Source organism: Pteropus medius, unplaced genomic scaffold, assembly GCF_902729225.1.
Source record: "Pteropus medius unplaced genomic scaffold, Ma_sr-lr_union100, whole genome shotgun sequence".
NCBI classification, from domain to species: domain Eukaryota; kingdom Metazoa; phylum Chordata; class Mammalia; order Chiroptera; family Pteropodidae; genus Pteropus; species Pteropus medius.
Window position 1 is genome coordinate 18757033 of NW_024349519.1, and position 24637 is coordinate 18781669.

At 34.7% G+C, this 24637-nt stretch overlaps 2 protein-coding genes and 1 pseudogene across 2 annotated transcripts in view; 2 read left to right on the plus strand and 1 right to left on the minus strand.

Annotated features, from left to right (window-relative positions):
- Positions 1-4267: 4267 nt before the first annotated feature.
- CAPZA3 (capping actin protein of muscle Z-line subunit alpha 3) lies at positions 4268-5339 on the minus strand. Its single transcript, XM_039882572.1, has one exon. The coding sequence runs from the start codon at positions 5180-5182 to the stop codon at positions 4283-4285; it is 900 nt and encodes a 299-aa protein (XP_039738506.1). The 5' UTR covers positions 5183-5339; the 3' UTR covers positions 4268-4282.
- A 269-nt stretch (positions 5340-5608) lies between these two features.
- Positions 5609-24637, plus strand: part of PLCZ1 (phospholipase C zeta 1) — a 38343-nt gene continuing 19314 nt past the window's right edge. Inside the window, exons 1-5 of the mRNA XM_039882865.1 lie at positions 5609-5679; positions 7041-7197; positions 15252-15483; positions 17240-17441; positions 21666-21810. Of these exons, the coding sequence (XP_039738799.1) occupies positions 5609-5679; positions 7041-7197; positions 15252-15483; positions 17240-17441; positions 21666-21810 (807 nt within the window). The remainder of the gene's footprint in view (positions 5680-7040; positions 7198-15251; positions 15484-17239; positions 17442-21665; positions 21811-24637) is intronic.
- Positions 8168-8286, plus strand: LOC120618652 (uncharacterized; annotated as a pseudogene).

A 24637-nucleotide genomic window follows, 5' to 3' on the forward strand; every position in this document is an offset into this window, starting at 1 on the left:
TAGGTAAGATTTTTTTTAGGATAGTTAGTACTGAGTATGTTTGTTGATAGAGGAGAGGAGCCAAGATGGGTTAGAGAAAGTGAAGAGTCAAGAATGAAAATGATGGTGGGGGGCGGAGTTTAGGTGGAAATGGTGAAGGGGATTAAGAAGTACAAAGTGGCAGTTATAAAATTAGTCACAGACATGAAGTACATCGTAGGGAATATAGTCAATAACAAGGTTATAACTATGTACAGTGCCAGATGGATACTAGACTTATTATGGTGATCATTTTGTAAGGTTTATAAATGTCTAATTACTATGTTATATACCTGAAACTAATGTACTATTGTATGACAACTACAATTATAAAACAAATTTTTTAAAAGATGAGAAAATCAACAACAAAAAGAATGAAAAAGATAATTGATGAATGAAGAGTCTGTCTGGAGGACAAAAGATCAAGGATTTAGGATCAAGTGAAGAGATTTAGAAAAAATCATACATTTCTTTGGAGACTATTGGAAGGAGAAGAATGTAAATACATATTAGGTGCAGAGAAAGGAAGCTGTAAGAGCTGTTTTTGAAAGTATGTATTTTAGTGAAGGGACAATGTCATTTACAAAGTAAAGGAATGATGAAGACCTGGAGCTTAAGTGGAGTACAAATTTGAGAACATATCATGAAGAATGCTATAGGAGTTAATAAGGAAGAAATTGCTTGCTCAACAGGAGTGACAGACCAGTGACCGACGTGGATTTGAGATAGATTTCACTGGAATTGAGGAAAGATTAGTCTAGGAACCATTCTTTAAGAATAGTAGCATATCCTGAGAAGCTGCTGAAATTAAGTAAAAGGACAAGAATCTAAGAGGTGTGTCATAATGAGAAGATTGAAGAGGTGAGAGAAATCAATAACATGGCCAAAAATTGGCTGAGCGGCAGTAACTTGCAAATACTTTTCATATTGATTCACTAAATGGGGACTTCATAAATATCTAGAGAGTCTAACAGAAGCTCTATTTGATTACCTGAGACCAGTGTGATGTGTAAAAGGGAATAGTTGGATCTTATACACTATGCTGAAGGTTCAAACAGAGAAGGAAAGCTGAAGCCTGCTTTAATCTCAAGGCAAGCCTAAGGCTAGGGCATGTCCTGGAACAGCAAGGACTCACTCTGACATAGGAGCAAGGTGAAGGATGTATGCCCCTTCACACACCCTGCTTTCTGGACTACTCCTAGAAGGAGTAGGGCAGAAAGTCTTTGTCAGAGGATCATGTAAAATGGAAAGAAACATATGACTTTTGAAGTATTTGATTTTCTTAAATTTAATGGAGAAACCTTTATTTCGAGTGGGAAAAAAAAAAAAAGGTTTTTATCAGCTGAAGGTAGTCAGTGGCAGCTTCAGAATGCAGTCAGTTGCCTTAGAATGAGGGATTATGGTACCAGCCTTGAGGATCTGCAGGACACATGGTTTCTAAAGGGACAGCAGGTATTGATGGTTTACAAAACTTTCAAGGCCAATTAAACCTACCATGCTTCATATCTTTATTATTCTTGTTCATATGTTCATTCATTTATTTATTATCTACTGTATGTCAGATGATAATGGACTAGGTACTTGGAACAAACAAGGTCATCATTCTGATGGAGCTTACATTCCAGTTGGGAATGGGACTCGGGGGTGAGAACACTAGAATAGTAAATAAAATACTGCACTGAGTCTTCAGGATCTGAAGCATTTTGTGTATATTTGAGTATGTGCCTAGACATGTATGTATGTATGTGGTCATAGTGTAGGTTTAAGTGTGTGTGTGTGTGTGTGTGTGTGTGTGTGTGTGTGATAAAGGTACAGAGAAGAGAGAGTAGCTGCTGTAGATTTTTCTGGCTATGCCAGTCTCCATATAAAGAAAATAACTACCAAGTCATATCATCATAGAAATGCTTTTGGTATAGTGTAGCATAAGTTAGTGAAATACTTTTATTTGTTTTATATTGTTTTAAGGTTTGTTGCCTATTGAAGAAAAAATTTGATATTCAGTATTGCCAAGATTACTCTGGTAAGCTAGACACTCTCTTTTGCTACCGACGGGATTATAAATTGTTAAATCTTTCTAGAAAGCAATTTGTAATATGTATTAAGAGCATTAATATGTTCTCATCTTTTCAATATGTGATTTTAAGGACTTTATCTTAAGAGAAATAGTCCATAATGCAGGCAAAGCTTTATGCACAGATATACTCACTATAGCCTAATTAGTAACAGAAATAAAATGCTAAAAATCTAAATTTTATATGCATAGAGAAATGGTTTTCTTGCTATGGTTCGTGAACATATCATGCAAATAATTCAACTTATGTGCTCAAGGAGTTTTAATGACATGAAACAATATTTATGATATAGGAAGTTATGTTAAAAAACAGGATATAAATTTTTGTATGCTGTATATTCTTAATATTTAAAACAATTTTCATAAAATTGGAAGGAAGGAAATAGGCCAAAATGCTTTATACTTTAAGCATTTTCTATGATTTGTACATTTGACTTTTATATCCAGGAATACCAATACATTTTATTTTTAAATCTCTGTCTTAGAGTGGGAGCTGAATGCCTCTGTGATTAAACCATTGTGTTTTATTCTGGAATGATCTGGAAAATCAACACTTACATATGTAACCATAATGTCAATTCAGATTTTTACTAAAGATTTGGTCAGATGGGCATATTTTAGAGCAATTGCCTTTGTTGCTTTTCTTTAGAAAGTTTTTTCTTAACTTTTTAGCATGATAGGTAAAGGCCTATTCTTGGCCTGTGCATGGTGAATCCACTGAAGTTGTAGAAATGACCTTCATTGGGCAATAATTTTATAGGAAATGATTAAGTAAATAGAAAGCAGAGATGTGTTACTTTAAGATTAGGGCAATATTTCTTAAAGTGTGGTCCCAGGAACCCCTGTTTAAAATGTAACTTCCTGACCTACTAAATAAGAACCTGAGGATGGGTACTGAGAAGCTGTATTTTTAAAGAAACGCCTTATGTAATTCTGTTGAGATTCTTTAAAAGCCATCAGTTGGGGAAGAGAGGTTTGAGATTTAGAAATTCCTGTATAGAATCTTCTCTGCCCCAACAATTATTAAATAAAATGAGACATTTTCTCAATGGCATGGACCCAAAGTATGCTTTGCTTCCTGGATAAGTCAGAACTGGAGAATAGGGTCCATCTACCACTCTACAGCAGTCTTATTAGAGAGGTGTAGAGTTGGAACCCTTTGAGAGCAGACACGGGTGGTCAGTAACATTGCTGGGAATAGTGATAAGGTATAGGTAATTTGTCTTTGCTAGAAAGTAGCAGCCCACCAGTTCCAGTTCCTTTGGGTGGAATGCTCACCTGAATCATTGCACAAGAGAGTTTACAACTCTTAATGAAACAGGCCTCCACGAGGAGCTGTAATACCCTAGGGGTTACAAGCGTAATTGCTAGAGTCAGACACACCTTTCACTTGCTGTGTACCTGGATGAATTAACTCAAAATCTTAGATTCTTCTCATGTAAAATTGGGTTACTAACAGTACCAACTCAATGATGAAAAATTGCATGCAATCATTTAGCACAGAGCCTGGCAGAAAGCAAGCACTTATAAATGCTTATAGTGATGACTTCACAAGTGTTTAATATAAACTTAGGAGGTCAGGCTTTTCCAGTTGATTTTTTAAAGACCATGTTAATTATCAGAAAAGCCTGGGATTTTTAGTAATCCCGAATTCTGTGTGTGTATATGTGTGTGTGTGTTGGGGGCGGGAATGGGGAGAGTTGGCAGTGGGTCCAAGTTTACTAATAGTTCTTTGTCCAACCCTAATGTCACTTACTGAAATTCACCCTCTTGAGGTTGGTGTAGGACCGAGTTGAATAATGTGAAGTATCATTTGCAGAGTGACTTTCATTGCATACCTTCTCTAGTTCCAAAGAAAGTCAGGTCATTCCTACACACATAGACACACACAGAGCCTTAACCCTGGCCACCTCTATATTCCTGGGTGCCGCATTCTATAAAGCTATTTTAGGTTCTAACAAATGTCTCTCGCTTTATGATGGTCACCACCATGAAACACATTTACACACCCTTTTCTTGCCTTATTGGTAAATATTTTCTGAGTAAAATTACTTGATACTCTCTTCTTAATTTAAACCTACATTTGCCAAGTTATAGGTTTCTCTAGTAGCTTCTCAACTTTAGGAAAATAACCTTCCAGCCCCCATAGAAACATGACTAAATCAGGTCAAGACAATCACCAGGAGAAATCCTTTATATTATCCAGTTGCATAATACACTTCTTGAATAAATGACATATCCTAATTTAGGATACATCACCAGATTCAGGTCAGAGAGTATCCTCTGCCAGTCAATCAGAGTGCGGGTCACTGGAAGATCTCTTCGTAGAATTTTTCTCAAGGCTTCATTGGATAACTCCTGTAATTCTTCTAAGACTGCAGCTTGAAATTTATTCTCTTGCTCTTCCACAAGCCTTGCAAAACTTAAAGCCAGTTGAGCTTGGTTAACTACTTCCAAGCTTTCTTTCAGGTCTTTGGAGATTTTAATATGAAGGTTGACACACTTGAAGAAGTGAGCTTGCACAAAAATCCTCCCTGTTACTTGGGTTAGAAATGGATTTATTTGGAAAATCCATTTAGATTTCCAAAGGCCATTCCAGAAATTTGCTGTCTCATAGCTGTGATCTTCAATGCAAGCTATCAAGAACTCCTTATTTTTCACAGATTTCCTCAGCACGTTGCAATTTCCTGATGGATAATGATCATTCACATACAGTTTTAAGGCACACAGAACAACATTTCTCAGGTATTCTGTCTCATTCCGAATGATACCGTGAGTCTGGATGTCTTTTAACTGGTTTTGAAGCAGGTCGAATTTGAAAGAAAGTTTGCTTTGGTAGTCAAAAAATCGGAAGTCACCCATTACATTGTGGTGAGACAAGAGGACTGGATTTCCATCAATGCAGAGTGGTACAGAATATTTTTGGCAGTGTTGGTGACCTGCACACTCACCTTGATGGTGCATAAGTTTTTCGTCACGGATAAGCAGACAGAGATCATCAAAGGCATTTACAAATTCCCCTGGAGGAGCCTGTATTAACAGTCTGCGAATTGTTCTTTCTTTCTCTTTCTTACTCAGAACACTACGTGACATGTTTGGTTGCAGCAGAAGCAAAGCTTCTGAAATAAAGAGTGTTCAAAGGATGAGAAAACATTCCATGAGTCACCTTTCCCATCAAGGTGTTAAATATTCAAGCTTAAGATTGCTATATCTAACCATGAAAACAGGTTGTCTGGCAAGCTCTGAGTCTCCTGATGAAGTCATAAAGAACCTTTCCCTATGAGCTGTGGAACTTTTGATGATATCACAATGGGCACTCACAACTCCAAAAGAAAATGTCACCTGACAGTGTGGTGTCCAGCCAACCAGTTATGTGTATTTTGAAGATTTTAAGAACTTAGCGTCGTGAACAACCTTCTTCAAAAGCAGTGTGTCTCTGGGTACATTATATGTTGTCAGGGATCTAGAGAAGCAGCCCAGAGTTTCTAGAGAGGGTTTTGTAGCACTTTGGGGACCACGATGGCATTGACTTATGCCCAGGCTTTCAGAATAGCTGCCCCAAACTTACTGGAAACATGTTATGTTGAAAGGTTTGAGGGCTTTAAAGAAAATAGCAAAAATAAAATGAAATTTGATGGTAGTTCGTGGAAAAATGCCAGAGGATGCAGAGGGTGCAGTATTTATAAATATTGTGGGTTTGTAGATGGTCAAAACATAAGCAATAAGCCAAAAAGTTTCAAGGGCAGTGAAGTTCAGGGACCACATCTTATGTTCTGTTTCTGTGGGGATTAAGTGTGAGCTAACTCCAAAGAACGAAGACAGCAAACCACTGTGTGTTCTCTGCTTTCTCTCTAGAAAAGGGGCAGTGACAGCAGCCGATGAGTATCAAGAAATTCCTTTCCTGCAAAGGAGCAGAGTTAATTACATTTGGAACCCAGCGCCTAATGGGGAGAGACTCCTATGCGAGGGAGAAACAGGACGACAGGTCATGAAAATATGGAGACCAAATATCCATTCATAGTCTTCTGTTCCTCTTTTTTCCTCTTTATCTTGATTTATCACCTTAATTCTCGTTCTTTTTGAAGAGTCCTGAACTACCGTCCCTTTCATTTAAGTATAGACTTATTCCTTTCATATCTGTTCTGAGCTTTTGAGTTTCCCTAGCTTCTGGTATCTTTTTCTTATAAGAACATGAGCTTTACCTTATTAAATAGTCATAGCCATTAAATTTAAGGGGTTCTTGTTAGTTCTAACAATCTGAAATTGAGTGGATCTTTGAACGATTTTTACCAATACCTTTCATGATTTTATAGACTGTCATATTCTTTTCAATCTCAGTTTTTCAAATTGAAGTGTTCTAATTTTTGTAGAATATCTGTATGTAATAAGTAAACTTGATTATTTTCCTCTTTCATACCAAATATATACTCACCATGACATTTTTAACCTTTCTGGATGATACATGAAATGTTGCTTTTTCGGGCATGTGTATAGCTAGCTAGGTATTTTGCTAATATAGTGGTAATAATTATGTCAGATACGGTTACTATTTATTGAACACTCAGTAGCAGAAACTGTGTTATTGATGTAGTATGAACTCAATTAGTATCCCTACTTTCCCTACGTAGTAATTTGACCACTTTTCAGGTAAGGGAACTGAACAGGATATCTTGAAGTCTAGCTGCCTCCCTGGTCCATGTCTTTAGGCAAAAGACTATATTTATCAAGTAATAACTTGATTTCACAAATGTTTATTTTTATTTTATCATAATTTTATTGTGTGATGCTCTTTTATACCTTTACTAAAGAATAGTACCTACTTAGTTTTAAGTATTATTTATTATAGAATTACTTTGTCATTTAAGCACAAGCTAGACTATCCTTTAACAATAAAAATACACGAGATTGAATTTTTTTAGCCATTTTTAAGTACTTGATGACTTTCTGTGAGAATTTCCTTAACTCCTTTTTTTGTGCTTCATACGTGGTTTTTGTCGATGATTCGGGATGACTTTAGAGGTGGAAAAATTAATCTAGAAAAAGCTTATAAATTACTTGAAAAATTAAATGTTCAATGCAGTTATATTCACGTGAAATATATATTTAAGGTGAGATGATATCCACCCTCTGCTATCCCACCCTAGGAAGGGCTTAACCCAATATAGGGAAATATCGATAGCTAAGCTCCTTGGATGCTTTTTGAAGAAAATATATGAAAAATTAATCTTTTAAGAATTAAAGCAAATAATTATATTAAATATATTTATAATCAATATAGAATTTAGGCAGGAGGTAAGATGAATTGTGTATAAACTTTGAAATAATACCAGGTTATCAGTTTAGAACTATCTGTTGAGTATATAGTAACGTTCGTATCTGATTAGGATTGGTCATATGATTAGATTAAAATCATATATATATGTATATATATATATGATGAAATGATAAATGGATCAGTTGTTAGTAATTTATAGAAGAAATGGGTACTCTTGAGAAAAATCATATTTTACTCACCTCAAAGTAGAAAATCATGCCAGAAGTTCTGTTTGAATGAGAACTAGTAGAAAGGGAAGCTAGCTCAGTTCTGTCACTACAAGACTCCTGGAGGACAGAGGGGAAGGTAATGAATAAAATAAGAAAAAGCCAAGTGCTTAGCTGAATTTTGCATGAAGAAGTTGGCATATTTCTTGGCAAATTAGGCAGGACTATTAGACTTGCCACACCAGATAGATAGAAAGACGGGAACCCTGATTTTGAGTTTTTTTTTTTTTTTTGAGTAGCAGCTAGCACAATCTATGTTAATCGTTAACCACTAACACAAAAACTGGGAAGCTTGTGTTACTTGCAAGCTAACCAGCTAGCCTGCAGTTTAATGGGTGCTGGCAGAGGCAGGCTTCCAGTTTATAGAAAAAAGACAGCTTGTTACTCAAAAAAGTAGCAATTGCCAGAGTATCTGCATTTTGGTGCCATTTCTGTAAGCCCTAGTTCACAAAGTGTGATGTGAGGAGGCTAGGTGATGTTGCAATGCAGTGGGTTGCATTACCAGAGAGGGATGTCAAGTTTAAGAAACCCAGGTCTTACTATGGCCATGCTACCCTGAAGAAGCCTGATCCCGTCTGATCTCTGAAGCTAAGCAGGCTCGGGCCTGGTTAGTACTTGGATGGGAGACCACCTAGGAAGACCAGGTGCAGTAGGCATAAAAAATAAAAAATAAGGGATTGTAAGATGAATCTGTGAGGTCAACCAAAGGTTGTTTGCCTAAAAAAAAAAAAAAAAAAAAAAAATAGAAACAGAGGTCTTTTATTAGGGGCAGTAAGCCTGTCTGACTTTTGCCCAAGAGGGTGTCATTATCATGAGCATCATGGACAGTAAACAAACCTGTTTATTCCTATGGAGCGAAATACTATCTCTTTATTACACAAACATCCTTGAAAAGCTAATTCTAATGAAGGATATTGGTGTTTCTGCTCAGAAAATGTGCAGAAATGCAAGACCTATGGAGAGCTGCCTTTAACAAGCACTTCTCTGGACAAGAGATGGCCCCCATGTTTACAAACCGCAAAGAGGAAGTTCAAGAGAGAAAAACTGTACTTCTCAGGAGACTGCAGTAAAAGACAAAAGTTTCAGAGTTGTTTCTATGAATCCAAGTAGCTTGAGATGTAATAAGCTCTCAGAATTTTAATCACTTCATGTCTAATACCATATCTGAAGACACAAATTTTTGTGAGAGACCTTTATAAATAGAATTTTCCCCCAGTGGAATCCCCCAAAGGGAAAAACAGCTACGTGCATTCAGGTTTAATAAAATTTATTCAACACAGTGGGGAGGTAGTAATTAAATCTCTATCAAATGTGATAATGTAAATTCTATTCAGTGATTATCAGATTGCTTTGAATTATCTGCAAGATAGAGATATCTGTTTGAAATGCACTTGAGCGAAATCCATGCCACATTTAAAAGCATATAGAATGCTCAACAGTTATTAACAAATGAAAGAATAGCTCATTAATTGAAATTTATGATTATTCAGACATGGTAGGGCTGAAGGTCTGTTTTGTTTAGCAAAACTTTTTTGGAGTGGCTATGAAAACAATGTTAATCATAAAAATTAGGCAGATTTGCTTAGAATACTTCAAAAAACCTCAAATACTTTAGAAACATAAATTATATATAAACAAGGTTGATGACCACAATAAACCATCCTTATTAAAATAATTCCCTTAGGTCCCCTAATAAATAATACTTTGTTACCATAAGCTAAACTGCCATGTATTTATTAAAATGTTGATTAAATAGAATACTTAAGAAAGTTGTTGGCTAACTGAATTTTCTGTATAGTTGAAGATTCAACTCCTTAAATATCCCATGCTTCAACTTTTGTTAGTAATCTTTTTTTACTTTATGGGTATACCTTTTAGCCAGAATAGAAAAAAATGAATATAATGGATCTTATTTTGGTGACCAAAATCTTTCAGTGTCTCAAGGCTATTGCAAACTCAGTGGGCATGGAGATTCTTCACTCTATTAGATCCTAGCTGTGTGGTACTTGGCAAGTCAGCAGTCCCTCTTTATCTGCAGAATGGGGATACTCATATAGTTGTCTTGCAGGATTGTCCTGAATATTAAATAAGATAATATTTGCAAATGTACTTAGTATCAGGCTTGGCAAAAAGTAGGCACTCAGTAAATTAATTGATGGTACATCCATTATGATTGTTCAAAAAATATATAGAAAATTGTATAACATTTATTGATTTCCTAAGAAGCTGACATAAATTCTGAAATGAATTTATTTCCTCACAAGGAATTTTTATTATAAAATTTCAGTAAAGAAGAAATAACAATATGACCCTAACAAAATAGTCTGAATTTCTTTTTACAAAATTAATTGAGTCATGGCTTGAGCAGAAATTCCCTGTTTTATTAATCCTTTTATCAAAAGAAAAATCATTACTGCTTTTACCATTCTCTTTAACTTGTAGTCTGTAAGATATGTTATAGAAAGTATGTGTCATTTCAAAACACATAACTAGCTTAAATTACCCTCTTAATTGCTGGTTAAGTATTACTGACATAAAGTCTGTCATTCTGAAGGTGTGTTAACCTAGATGCACAAGAACAATGGCCAGGGCTGCTTAAAACCTTCACTAAAGAAGTTATATGCCTAGGGCACAACTACCCACCATGACCAGCCCTGTTAGGAACTTATGATCAGATCAACCTGTGAAATTTCCATAAAGCATCTTTTTTTTTTCTTTTTCACTCACAGTTCTCCCTTTATATCATAAATCAGTCTGAAGGATGTCTTGATGACCAACTCTTTGGTCAGATAGTGTGGTCTCACAGTGCTAGGAAGGTTCATTCCTAGTAAGTTTTAGTATCGACATCATCTTACTGACCATAGGTGATGGGACAATAATCATAATCATGGAACCTGGCTTGAGGCCTATTTTTTCCCCAAAAGGGAAGGGCAGGTAAATGGAAGGCAGTCAGGTCATATGGACTTCGTTGTGAAAAAACGCTCTGGATCGCTCCTAGCCTCTGAACTATCATGATCCAAGTTTTGCCTTCTATCTCATTTTTCTGTGTTTGGCATGTAGTATAACATGTACGTAAGCTATTAAAAGGGTATTAAAAGTTATCTTATACATCTTCTTTATCTTGGCAAAAGTGTAGAATGTCTCCTTTCAGTAATGTCACTCATCAAATTTAAGTCCAGCAGTATGGTGCATGAGGGAATGTTAAAACAAAAATGGGGATCCAGGGAGCAGGGAAGAACTAAGTGGCCGTCATGGGTTTCCCATAGTCCCAATTATTCATTTAATTTACAACTGTTGTTTACCCATACATATACCCTGGAAATTTTCATCACTTCTTATGCAGTGTGAAATCTTTTGAGGTATTCCAGGAGCCCTTCTGAAACACTGCCAAGTTATTCCTACATATATTGAGATTTTAATTCTTAAAGCCTCAATTTCTAATGAAAATAAGTAAGCGATTAGCATTCTTTAGCTTGGCAGATTTATGAAGACATTTTATAACCTCTAGAAGCATAGGCCTTTTTACCGGCAAACATATATAAGACATTTTTCAGCCTCATATTTCATAGATATAAAAGTCCGTTATTAACATGGACTTATTTTTTGTAAAACCCAGGTAAAATAAAGACATATCTATTTTACTTAAACCAACAAACGTAAGTCAGCTTTTATTTCCAAAGGATTAATTTTAGATCATGTGAACCTGAAAACCATTTCAGTTTTTATATTTCTGAGAATTTTAGAATATCCAATTCTTACAAGTGCTTGCCTTTAAATTAATTTTAACAATACCATCCAGAGGCAGAAAATTATCTCACATTTACAGCATACATATATAGGCATATGTGGACTGACAAAAATAGAGAACAATCAAATCCAAATTTTGTTTTGGATGCCTTTTACAATTTATATCTGTACTTGACAATCAAGTTCCAAATGACCTTCCTCCTTTTAAAATAAGGACAGCCATTTTTAATACCTCAAAGAATTGAGTTGATACCTAAACAACATTTATCTAAATCCTCTTTTGAAGCTTCAAGAAATCAATTAAATGTTTCCCATTCATTCTGCCTAATTTTATAGCCAACTTTTTCTAATTGTGCATGCAAAAGATTAGAAGTATCAAAGGATCCTCATCTTGGCCTGCTTAGTATTAATGGGAGGCTGGTTGTCCTGGGCCTTGTTGGCCTTGGAGGCACAATTTCCCATATTAATTTTGAGATGTGTAAAGTCTGAACAAACTTCTAGGGAAAACCAGCCTTTACGTGCACTTCTTCAGACGAGCCAAAATGTGGTGGACATGCCTACAGGCCTGCTTTACAGCCTAGAGGAAAATTCTTCTTTAGGCAACCTCACAAGGATTCTTAATCACCTAAGAATATGCAAGAGTCAGCAAGAACCAACCCCACACTACCAGAACCACAATGCTGTCCAAGTGATGGGCTCCTCTTTTGGGGTGCACCCATTCCAAGGTGCTTTGCCCTTCTCTCTGGGGCTTCTTTTGGCTTCTCCAGGATGGGCTGCATTACTTCACTGGATGCCTCATAGCACCCATCTCTGCCACTGGGGATTTAGGGATCCAAACAGCTGTCATCACCCCATTTGCTATTCGGGTTGGGGAAGCAAGTGCCCTTTCTTTTTCAAAGCTAAAGAGAGTCCAGTCTCTTATTTAACCAGAAGAAGATTTTGTTTAGACTCTCAGTATGCAATCTAATTAAAAACAAATTAAAAGCAGCAACCCATTTTTTTCCCCTTAGCTTGGGTTATCTCAACCCTTATCCACCTCAAGAATTTTCTAAGAACAGCTCAAATAAATTCATGGCCTGCCACTTAAATTTAGCAAGGAGACCTGCAATTCCAAGAGAAACTCACCGAAGTTCACTCAATGCAAAATGGGGAGCTGTTGGGGCACAATGGGCCTTTGCTTATACTGAGCACCAGCTCCAGGTCTGTAGGGTGGCCCTGGGTGGACTTCTTTGGAATCCTGCTGACTATACCAAGTAAATATCGACATAAGAAATGTCCAAACCTGTAAAGAATTTTTAAGAGTTTATTTGAGTCAAACTGACGACATATGCTAGGGAGCAAGATCTCACATGCTCCAGAGAATTAACAGTTTTGCAGCTTTTTTTATGCATTTGAAATTAAGGAGGGGACATTAGGAACATTACATGGAGGTGGGGATTGGATTACAGGATAGTTAACAAAGTTATGTGCTGTCTCGAAGGTTAATACCGGCTTTGAGGGGTATCACTTCTGATATTTCAAAGGTGTGTTAACCTAGATGCATAAGAACAATGGGCAGAGCTGATTTAAGCCTTTTACTAAAGAAGTTACATGCCTGGGGGGTGACTACCTACCACGACCTCCCCACTAGGAGTTTATTATTAGATCATTTTGTGAGGTTATTTTCCATAGAACCCCCTCCTTTTTTTTTTTTTTATCAACAATACCATTTGTTCATTATCTGCCATATTCTAGGCACTTCATTAGGTTTTTGCTTGTATTATCTTAACAAATACCTGAAGAAGTTATTAGCCTTTTTTTCATACATATCAGTCATTTCTCATATAACTGAAAACTCATATCTGGGTATGTCTGATTCCAAAATCTTTATCTCATTTTTTCCCTAAACACACCAATTCCCCTTTCCCATCCTAACTGATTGCCTACTGGCTGTTTCTGCTTGGATGACCCAGAGTACTTCAAGTTTAATGTTTAAAATGAAACTTATCTTTCCCTGAAAAACTTCATATTTCATTCCCAGCTCAGACTGCTTCTTGAATTCCTCATATAAAACTCTCTGGTAACGACCACTGAACTTTTCCTAATGAAATAATTTCCAGCATGTTTTTCCCCTATTATACCCTAGAGATTCACTTTATAGGCAAAATTGTCAAAAGATGAGACCAGACGCTGGGTGATGTGAGGGAAGCAGACATAGATGAGGCATAACAATACACTGAAATCTAGAACTACCATTTCTTGTATATCTTCAATCCTTGCAGCAACCTGATGACACAGCTAGTGCTATCTATCCCCATTTTGCAGATGAAGATTATGAAGCCTAGAGAGCTTAATTTATATTTCCAAAGTCCCACATACTTTGGCGATATGAATATGTCATCTCCATTCTGTCTACAAATTGTCAGCCTTTCATCACAATAGAAGGCCCTTTAACACATGCTTCTTGTACTCAAGCTGTTTACAATGTAATGAGAAAGTTAAAATATAGTCTTTTTTGAAATTAAATGTCCTAAGGTGCACTTCTTATGTCTGTTTTTTTTTATTTGCGATACTATAATTTTACTAGTTCTAACTCTCTCCAATTCTTTATAGATATAAATTCTTAACGTGTTTAATTCTTCTGACTTCTTCCTTCATAATTTACTAACACCTGTTCATTATTTTCTACTCACCACCTCCCACCTAGATTGTATCCTCTCCATTCCCTTACGTGCAGTTCTCCATCTTTTCCAATTGAGAATGAACAACTAATAATACTAAACTTCTGCTTTTGCTAGTCATTTTCTTATTTAGAACCTCACAATGGTTCTTTTGCTTTTAATAACTGGATTCAGCCCAATTTCTTATCTTTTATGTCATAAAGTTCAGACATGAATTTTCCAAAACAGCCAGGCGAATCCACTTTTTCTTATTGGAACCTACCTTGTTTGTCCCTGCCCCCAATCCTTCAATGATTATGCGGATTCTACTTCCTCTAGTTATTACATAACTACTATAACTTTTGTAGTTTACAGTGATCTTCAATGTCTTTGATTTACCTTTACATTTATGGTACAAGCTGCATTTTGGTGGCATGGAAATACATACTGTCTGGCCTGATTTTAAGAAAGCACTGAAATAAAGTGGAATAGAAAAATAAACCACGTAATTGAAAGACAACATAGAAGACTAATCTTCTCTCATACCTTATTCCACTCCCACTATGGCTACTGTTTTTTTTTTTTAATTAAAATTTTTAAAATTACAGTTGACATTCAATATTATATTAGTTACAGATGTGCATCACCTTGGTTATAAATTTATATAACTTCTGAGGTGATCCTCCCACTAAGTCTAGTACCCATTTAACATCATACATAATTGTTACAATATTACCGATTATATTCTTTAAGCTGTACTTTACATCCCCATGACTATTTTGTAACTGCCAATTTGTACTTCTTAATACCTTCACCTTTTCATCTATTCCCCTACTGCCCTCCTATCTGGCAACCGTCAGTTTGTTCTCTGTTTCTAAGAGTTTGTTTCTGTTGTGTGTGTTTGTTTATTTTGTTTTTAGATTCCACTTATAAGTGAAATTACATGGTATATGTCTTTCTCTGTCTGACTTAATTTACCTAGCATCGTACCCTTTAGGTCCATCCATGATGGCTACCGGGTTTTAAGTGGTGATGATCCACTAACCTTTCCCCAACTTTGGCATCATTTCATGCAGTTTTATATGTTTTATCTGAGATAAGAATACAATATAAGATTCATATTCTTTCAAGTATAAGTTGCTATATATATTATACAAATATTCTAATGTATTCATTTTGTGTATTTTTTATATTCACAATTTGAGCCCATCAGTTGTTGTTGTTTTTTTTAGTAGGATAATGACAGGCTGAGGCAAGGAAGAATCACCATAGAAGAATTTAGATCAATTTATCGAATTATTGCACACAGAGAAGAAATACTTGAGATTTTCAACACGTATTCTGAAAACCGGAAAGTTCTTTTTGAAAGAAATCTGGTTGATTTTTTGACACAAGAACAGTATATGCTTAACACGAGTAAAAATTTTGCTTTTGAGATCATTGAAAAATATGAGCCTATTGAAGAAGGTATGCTTGCCTTTCCAAGATTATCAAATATTTATTTACAGAGTATTTTTTAAAATGAATTTCAGTTATCAAATTCGAATTTTCGGATAGGTCAAACTTCTGGATAATATAAAATATTGTCAGTTTTACTTTGAGTTTTATAGAATGTACATATACCTTTTATAAAGCTACATTGTGTAACCATGGCATTCTTTTCTATTTCATTGTCTAGCTCTTTTTTTTTGAACTGCTTTCATAATCTCCCAAGTGTTCAGAGATAAGCTTAGGTGTGGAAAGCAAGAGGAGGATTTTGTTACATGGCAATGTAATGGAAGAAAATGTCTTGATATTCATTAATAAGAAAAAAACCCATTTATAGGCAGTCTTTCATTTTATACATTATATTATTGAAAATATATATGAATATTAAGTTATCTAAATGGAAACAATTATAGGAAAGGAAAAAATATTAGAAAATTACCAATTCCTTCACTGTCTATGTGCATAATTGACTATAGCATTTTATAAATATTTTAAAATGTTGCTTTTTCTTCATTTTTGAGTATAGTTGTCTGGTTTAAATTAAATGACCACTTAGGCTTATGATCTGTCATATTCTTTTTTATCCTTATCTCATCTTTCAATGATAAATAACTTCAAAATTTTTAATTTATGCTTATCTTTAAATAAAATAATGATGACATAGTATAATAAGATTCATATAATTGCATAAGTTACCCTGTCAAAACATGGTGAAACTTACACCAGCAATTATTTTGAGACAAATTAAGTTATTTACAACAAAGATAAAAACAACTAACATAGAGTTAAAATGTAGGATGGATGCTGTTATTATCATTCTTCCAAACATAGAGATTGGTTAACATGCTAATCACATAACAAGTAAATGGATTAAACCCAAGCTGTCTGATTCTAGAGCCAGTATTTTGCTTAAATAGATAATTTTGGTATATATTATGCTTGTATGTAAAAATTTAGTGATAATTTACTTAAAATGATAATATGAAAATGACCTAGCAATTCCATATGTAGGCATACTTTCAACAGAAATATGTATATATTTGTACCAAAAGGCAGGTACTAGTTGTTTATAGCAACACTCTTTATAATAGCCCCAAACTGAAAATTATCTAAATGCTCATCAAGAATAGAACTGATAAATAATGGTATACTCACTTAATGGAATACTATATAACATGGCAACCAACAATGTCTAACCATATGCAACTTCAAAAATAAATCTTAGAAACAATGTTGAGCAAAATAAACCGATCACAAAAAATACATACTACATGAGTTCATTCCTCTAAAGCACAAAAAGCAGAGAAAACTAATCTACAACATTAGAAGTCAGACCATAGAATACAGTTGGGTGGGGAAGTGGAGAGAAACCAAAAGTTAGCAGAAGACAGGCTTTTGCAGTGCTGTAATGTTTTGTTATTTAACCTTGATGGTTACCTAGATGTTTAGCTTGTGGAAATTCATTAATCTATGACATGTACACTTATGTGTATTTTTAAAACATTAAAAAAAAATCAGAGATAATTAAATAATATATTCTCTACTTCAGTGTTGAAGCAGAAGAATTAAGGATATTGTATAAAAAAATTTGTTTCCATAGAAAAATTAAAAATAGCGTTAATTTTATTTCTAAACGAATATTTTAGAAACATTACTACTGAATAAGTTTTAAAGTGAGATGTAATTTTTACATGGCTAATGATATTTCTGCATTCTTTTTACTTATTTTTTATAGTTAAGGAAGCACGCCAGATGTCACTAGAAGGTTTTATAAGATACCTGTGTTCATCTGACTGTCAACTGTTTGATAATGACTATGAAAAAGTTTATCAAGATATGACTCATCCATTAAATGATTATTTTATTTCAAGTTCACATAATACATATTTGATATCTGACCAATTAGTGGGACCAAGTGACATTTGGGGATATGTAAGGTATTTACTTTGATTTTTTTTTTTTGTTCATTACATTTTGAAACACTTGGAAGTTCCTGGGGGGTATCTACCTCCATAGGTTATAGTTCACAGTAAAAACAGGCTACGTGTGTTAGGCAAACACATAGAGAAGAATAATTCTGACTTGTGTATATCTTGGAGATCCAACCTTTGGGTGGCTATGTAAATTATTTTATGTATTAGTATCATATAATTTCCTTCTAATTTTGCCTGCTGACTTTCTCTCCTCAGTTATTGGCTCTCTGAAGTTTCCTGAATAATTTCAATACTTCTTAGAGGAAACACATGGAGAAGATTTATCTTATTTAGCTAATTAGAACATCCTACATTTTAAAAAATGTGGTTAAAATTAATTCTCAGACATCAGGACACAATGCTATGAGTAAAACCAACACATAAGTAGAATACATTATATAATTTGGCATTTATAGATAATAATATATAGAGATTTGTATGTCAAATGATTTACTTAGATTAAAAGCAATTTATGCTGCACCTCTAATTTTGCATTCTACAGTGTATATACTGTTGATACCAGGCTTCAGTTTAGCCAGTCAGCTGGGGATACATTGGTGAGCAAGATTTTCAAAGCTGCTACCCTCATCTGTTCATGGGAATAGACAGATAATAAGCAGGTAAACAAATTGATGTTTTCAGGGACTGATAAGTCATATGGAGAAGATGAACTAGGGTGTAACATGATAGAAAGTAACTGGGGGGTGAAGTTTGGTACTTTAGTTAAATGGTCAGGAAAGACTTATCAAGAGGTGACATAGTTTTGGTCTGAGTGATGATAAAGAGGAAGTGTCAGAAAAATCTGGTAGGGAAGAGCATGATAAGTAAAACTAGTAACAAGGGCTTGGCATGTTCAAATGAAAGACAGCAAGCGTGGCTTAAAACAAGTAAATGGAGGATGAAGGGAGGTAAGTTTGAGGAGGTAGACAGGGTCAGTTTAAGAGGGTCTTAGATAGCATGGAAAAGAGAATGGGTTTTTATTCCATTTGCACTGGGAAGCCATTGGAGGGGTTTTCCTTAGGATTATATCATAATTTGATGTACGTTTTACTGTGGAGGAAAGACTGATGGTGCAAGAGTGGAGTTAGAAGATGATTTGGGATTGATACTGTAGCAGTCCAGGTGATGATGGTTATTTAGATGGTGAATCTATGAGGCTGCGTTTGAGATAAGTGGCTGAATTTGGAATATTTTAAGGAGACAGAGCCAACAAAACTTACCAGGCAATTTGAGGAGAGGTCTGAGAGAGAGAGTATCAAGATTTTGGGTCTGATAACCTAGAGTACAGAGATAGGATTGAGAGAGATGGTGAAGCCTGAGAGAAGAGGCCATTGCTGGATGTGAGGCAAAGCAGCAGTTCAGTGGTTCCAGCATTCAGTTTGAGATACCGCTTAGTTATCAAAGGACCATGTCAAACAGGAAGTTGGGTATATGTGCCTAGGATTTGGAAGGAATATCTAGACTGGAAAAAAAGAATTGGAAGTAATCAGCATATAGTTGATATTAAAAGCTATGTGATTGGATGATATTACTTTAGTAAAACCATAGATAGAAAAGATATCTTATAATCTCAATTTGATAATATCAAATTTGCAAATAAACATTACTTCTCCAATAAATTTAAGTGAATACATAACTCCATAAACTCAGAACTATATCCACTTAGAATTCTGTAAGGATAGCCCAATTCATAGTTATTCTTCCATTATAGAAATGTGTATTCATACTTTATTATTTAAAAATTTTTAAAAAGAGAAAATATAAATTTTAAACAGACCGATTTAGAAATACAGTTATTTTTGAATTCCAAGAAAAAATATGCTACACAACTGAATATTTAAATTTAAATTTAATTGTATTTCTTTGTTTCTTTACCCACTTATAGAAGATAAACTCTTAGAATGCAAGTCTTCCCTAATTTCTCTACTCATGAAAAGTGGTATAATGTAATGTTTATCTATTCATGTTTAAGTTTTTGGTGCTTGTCTTTCCTTCCTTTCCCTCATTTGTTTTTATATGGCAAAGAAAACCTTTGTGTCTCAATTTCTTCATCTTTAAAAGAGGAGAACTAGTATTAACTGTCCTATAGTATTAATTATTTTTATCCATATGAAGTCTCTTAAAGTTATTTAAGTGGAACATTTCTTTACTGAGTGAGAGAGACATTTTCATTATTCATTCCCCAAAAGATCACTCAGTGTGAAATAGTAGAAAGTGGCCTCAGCAACACCAGTGGAGAAGACACAACTTTCTCTTATCTACCCCTGAGTTAAAGGGGTTGGTTGGCATGACACGGAGCAATCCATTTAAATCTTTTTTGCTGGGGCCACACCAGCAAAATAAGCAGTCAAAATAAGCAGTTCGGTAAAGGTTGGTTGAATCGAAGGATGAAATTAAAACTACTAGAGAAGTAGCAAGAATCAGTATTATTTAGGTTGTCCTTCATGAAAAGTTTTCTTCCACAACTGAGTTTTTGGTAGTTTTTTGTGTTTTTGTTTTCCTAGCACAGAGTTCAAGATTATTCTGTTAGCACCCAAGAAAACTGATACTCTGTATGATAAAAAGGGCAAGACAATTTACCTTAGCAATCAACTACAAGGAGAGTAAAGCAAATATTCTTTTGTGGCAATTAACAAACTTTATAAACATATTGCTTCTTCTGCAATTTAAAATCTAAATATGCAAATAAGTCCTCAAGCTGATAAATATATTGTTTGATTTATACATATATAGCCCAATTTAGGACTTGTTTCTAAAATTAGGTGGCCACCTTATTCGCTGATGGAAATATCAGTGTGTCAGACAGGATTAACTTAGAAAAGGGTTGTAAGCCCATTCCTCCAACACCAGGACAAGTGGACTGGAAAGCTCTGAATGCTGACATTGTAGTACATCTCTACATGCCTGATCAAGTAGTGTACGCCTAAAAAACAAGCCCTGAAAGCACCTCAAAAAAGAATTTGTTAATTCTGTATTTCGTATTGTTTTGAGACCTCCAAGATACATGACCTTCACGAATTCTCTTCTCTTTTAATTCCCTACCTCTTCAGATCCCTTCTATCTTTTATCTATATTATTCCCAAGGGAACATAAGGTCCCCCCCCTTTTTTTTTTCGGAATTCAGCCCCTTGATTTCAGTGTCATAATTGCTTTATCTTTTCTCAGTTATACTCCTACCTAAATACTACTTCAATCATCTACCTAGAAAGTTGATTAAATATGATCCCTCAAAGAGTCTATTCTCTCATATGGCCTATTTGGTACTCTGTATATCTATCTGAAAGAATTACTGATTCTATATCAAGTACTTGGTGCTGGGGCCACATTCCCTTCTCCAAGTTGTTACGGCTCAGGTAAAGGTTTCTCAAATTCTTCACACTTCAGGTCAGATAATTCTTTGTTGTTGGGGGCTTGTCCTATGCATTGTAGAATATTTAGCAGCATTTCTGGCCTCCACTCACTAGATGCCAGTTGCAAACCTTCCCTTCATCTCCAGTTATGGTAACCAAAAATGTCTCCAGACTTTGCCAGATGTCTCTTAAGAGGCAAAATTGTCCTAACTGAGAACCACTGGCCTAGAGTCAGAAGGTTAATTTAATATTTTTCTTGTAAAACAAGTATTAACTTGGTTTTCTATAGAAAAATATCTCCATATATGGCAGGGGTTTCTTTGACCTTCTTCCTGGTACATAAGTATCAATTTTAAGATCCTGGTGATACAAGTCAGCCTTTTTTTCATTCGGTTCTCTCTCTTCCAAGATTGTACTTAGGAGATCATTTCTGTCTGCCTTCTACTTTTCTTCTTACATCCCTATAGCTCCCCTTTTTTCCAATATAAATACAATATTTATTGATAGTGCACTGCATATGAAATATTTTTTATAAGACTGAAGTTTCGGTTCCTGCCCTTAAAGCATAAGTAATAGGTAGAAATTGTAGGATTCAGCACTGAACGCTGTATCATCTTGGGGATGTTGGAATTATGGTTTCCATACATTAGTTCCATGTCAAGCCATGCACATAGAAAATAGGAAAAATGTGTTCAGTTTTGCACAATTTGTCTTTATTATAGATCAATTTATGCATTTATTTTAAAAATCGCAAATAGTCTTTAGAATATTTTGACACTAAAAGTATATTTTTTTAATGATCCAGGAATGACAGTTTGTTTTGTTTAAATTTTGCTAGTGCCCTTGTGAAAGGATGCCGTTGTCTGGAAATTGATTGCTGGGATGGATCACAAAATGAACCTGTTGTATACCACGGTTATACACTCACTAGCAAGCTTCTGTTTAAAACTGTCATACAAGCGATACACAAATATGCATTTATAGTACGTGCATATCTTTGCTAAATTATAGTTTGTTAAACATAATATAATTTACTAGTTTAAAAATTGTATAATGCTTGGCCTTAGTTTAGATCGGTGATATTTCAAATTGTGAGTTATGATCTATTAGTAGTGAAATTCATGTAGCATATAGTTATTGGTATATTTATCAAAGTTTTTCTCAGTAAAGTGCATGTTTCATGGAACTTCTTGTTAAATTGTATATGTGTGTGTATTTTATATATATATGTATCTATGTATCTACATACATAGATACTATATATAATGTGGGTATATTCTTTCACAATGAAAAAATTTATTTCTTACTGTGAGTTATGGCCAAAAATGTTTGAGAAATACTGTTCTATATACTAGTAAATATTTTACCAATATTCAACTATTTCACTTTCAAGAGAGAAAAATAAAATCTCAAAAATGTATTATCTCAATTGTTGACACTTTTTTATGACTGTGGTAGTATGGTGCTGCTATTTATACAGCAAAGAATGATCAGAAGTTTATTTTGGATTTTAATTTTTGTTCAATTAAAGTTAGAGATTCAAAGATTTAGTGTTTTCTAGAGCTTCTAAATTTAGATTACAAATCCTGGTCTATAAATCGAGCAGGTTTTAACAATCATTCAATTTTGAACAATACTTGGTACCATTTACAAATTTGGCTAATTAAGCACCTTCACATATTTTAAATTGTTTTTGTAAACTTTGTATATTACTTCATTAGAAGAGATTTAACAAAATCTTACTGAATACTTAATGTATATTAAACTTACATATAACTTAAAATCACAAATTTAAATCAATTGCTCTACCATTTATTAGAAAGAGTATAAAATGCTAAATACTCACAAAATTTAAATAAAAATTTGAAGAATTTTATCTTAATATAAAATGTTGATGTATGCATCGATTCTCTTAAACATGTAATTTCTAATGATTTCTAAATTTATATCTTTACCCAAACTTCCTCCTTGAACTCTACACCAAAATAGACAACTACTCAATTTGACATTCCATTTGCATATTTAATCGACATATATAACATTACATGTTTAGAGTTGAGCTCCAGATAATCTGCTTTCCGCCAGTCAGGCTCTTCCCTGTGGTCTTTCCAATCTCACCAAATGGTATAACTTCTATGTGTTCAAGCTTAAATCATTGTTGTCAACTTTAACTCTCCCCTCTTTCTTTCAACCTCTCAATAAGTTCTTCAGCAAATCCTCTTGGCTCTACTTTCAAAATATATACCAATTTAATCCTTAACCCATTCTTATTGTCACTGTCCTGGCCAACCACCATCACCTTTCACATGGATTATTGCAATGGCTTTTATCCAATGTTCTTGCTTCTCTTTCTTCTCCCCTGCAGTTTCATCTTAATGTATCGCCAGCCTGATTTTTTTGGTAAGTCAAATCATGTCATTTTCCTTCTCAAAAGTTTCAGTCCCACTCAGAATAAAAGCTAAAATCCAAGCTGTGACTCTCAAGGCCTATATCACTGGTTTTCTTTTACCTCTCTGATCTCTTCTTCTCCTTTTTGCCTTGTTCCCTTGTCCATTCTGGCCTCCTTACTCTTTTTTCAAACATATTTCAAAGCTTTCGCACTTGGAATATTAACCCTTATTCTGAAATGCTCTTCCCAGATATTTGCATAGCAAACTGTGTCACTTCATTCAAGGTGGGTAACCAAGGAAATAAAAGCAAATAGAGACAATCCTAAAATTTAAAGGCTTTGCAAGAATGGAAACCCCTACAGCTTCTAAGATTCCAAAGAGAGAGATGGAATGAAAAAAAGGCTTTGAGCAACAAAGACTCAATGAGCCTTCTCAGTTGCATAAGGTAACTCAGTTTTGCAGCAAAGATTAGATTGAAGATTGAACTTTCTACTCAAGATAGTCACCATTAATGTGGGAAAAAGAGAACAATGAAATAAAATAAACTTGGTGTAACTGATTAGGAAAGAACTTTGTTTATATTTACTGGCACATAAAACTTAATAGAAGCAAACAGATAAAAAGTCTGTTTTAAGGGAACTATATTGCCAGAAACAAAACAAAACACAACAAAACATAAGTCTGCCTCGTATGTGAACTTTTCAAACAACTCTTGGTCAGGAAGTGAGCTACAAAAGTTGCTTGACTTTAAGGAAAGCAAACTCTTCAACACCTACTTTAGATGTGGCCAAAGAGGACAAAAGACACGAGGACCTTCCCAGAGGGCGGAGGCAAGGAACACCAAAGAAGCTGAAAAAATGAGCTGTCCCCAGTGAGTGAAGTCAGGGCCTAATCAAGGAATCCGTCTGCTAGGCCATCACTTTGCTTAGACTCAAAATCACTTCTTATTTTTGGGAAAACATTTTGCACGTTCTCTTGATGTTAAACTGAGTCAATATACATGTATGTGGGTCTATATGAGAAGGTTATTGTAGTAGGCTGAGTAAGGACCGCAAAGATATTGGGTTCTAATTCCTGGAACCTGTAAATGTCACTCTTTTTGGAAAAAAGGTCTTTGCCAATGTGATGAAGTTAAAGAAATTGAGAGGAGAGGTTATCCTAGATTATCTGGGTAAGCTCTAAATGCCATCATATGTATCCTTTTAAGAGGGAGACAGAGGGAGGTTTAGCAAACACAGAGGAGGAGGCAATGTGAGGATGAGGTGCAGAGATTGGACTGATATGGCTACAAGCGAAAGATTGTTGGCAACCACCAGAAGCTGGACAAGGCAAGGAACAGATCTTCCCTAGAGTCTTGTTGATACTTTGAAGTAGTTTTTTAGCTAATGAAACTGATTTTAAAATTTTGGGCTCCTAAATA

Bases quoted from the DNA above. Each gene is read 5' to 3' on its own strand.
- CAPZA3 (XM_039882572.1), bottom strand. From the start codon at position 5,182: ATGTCACGTAGTGTTCTGAGTAAGAAAGAGAAAGAAAGAACAATTCGC.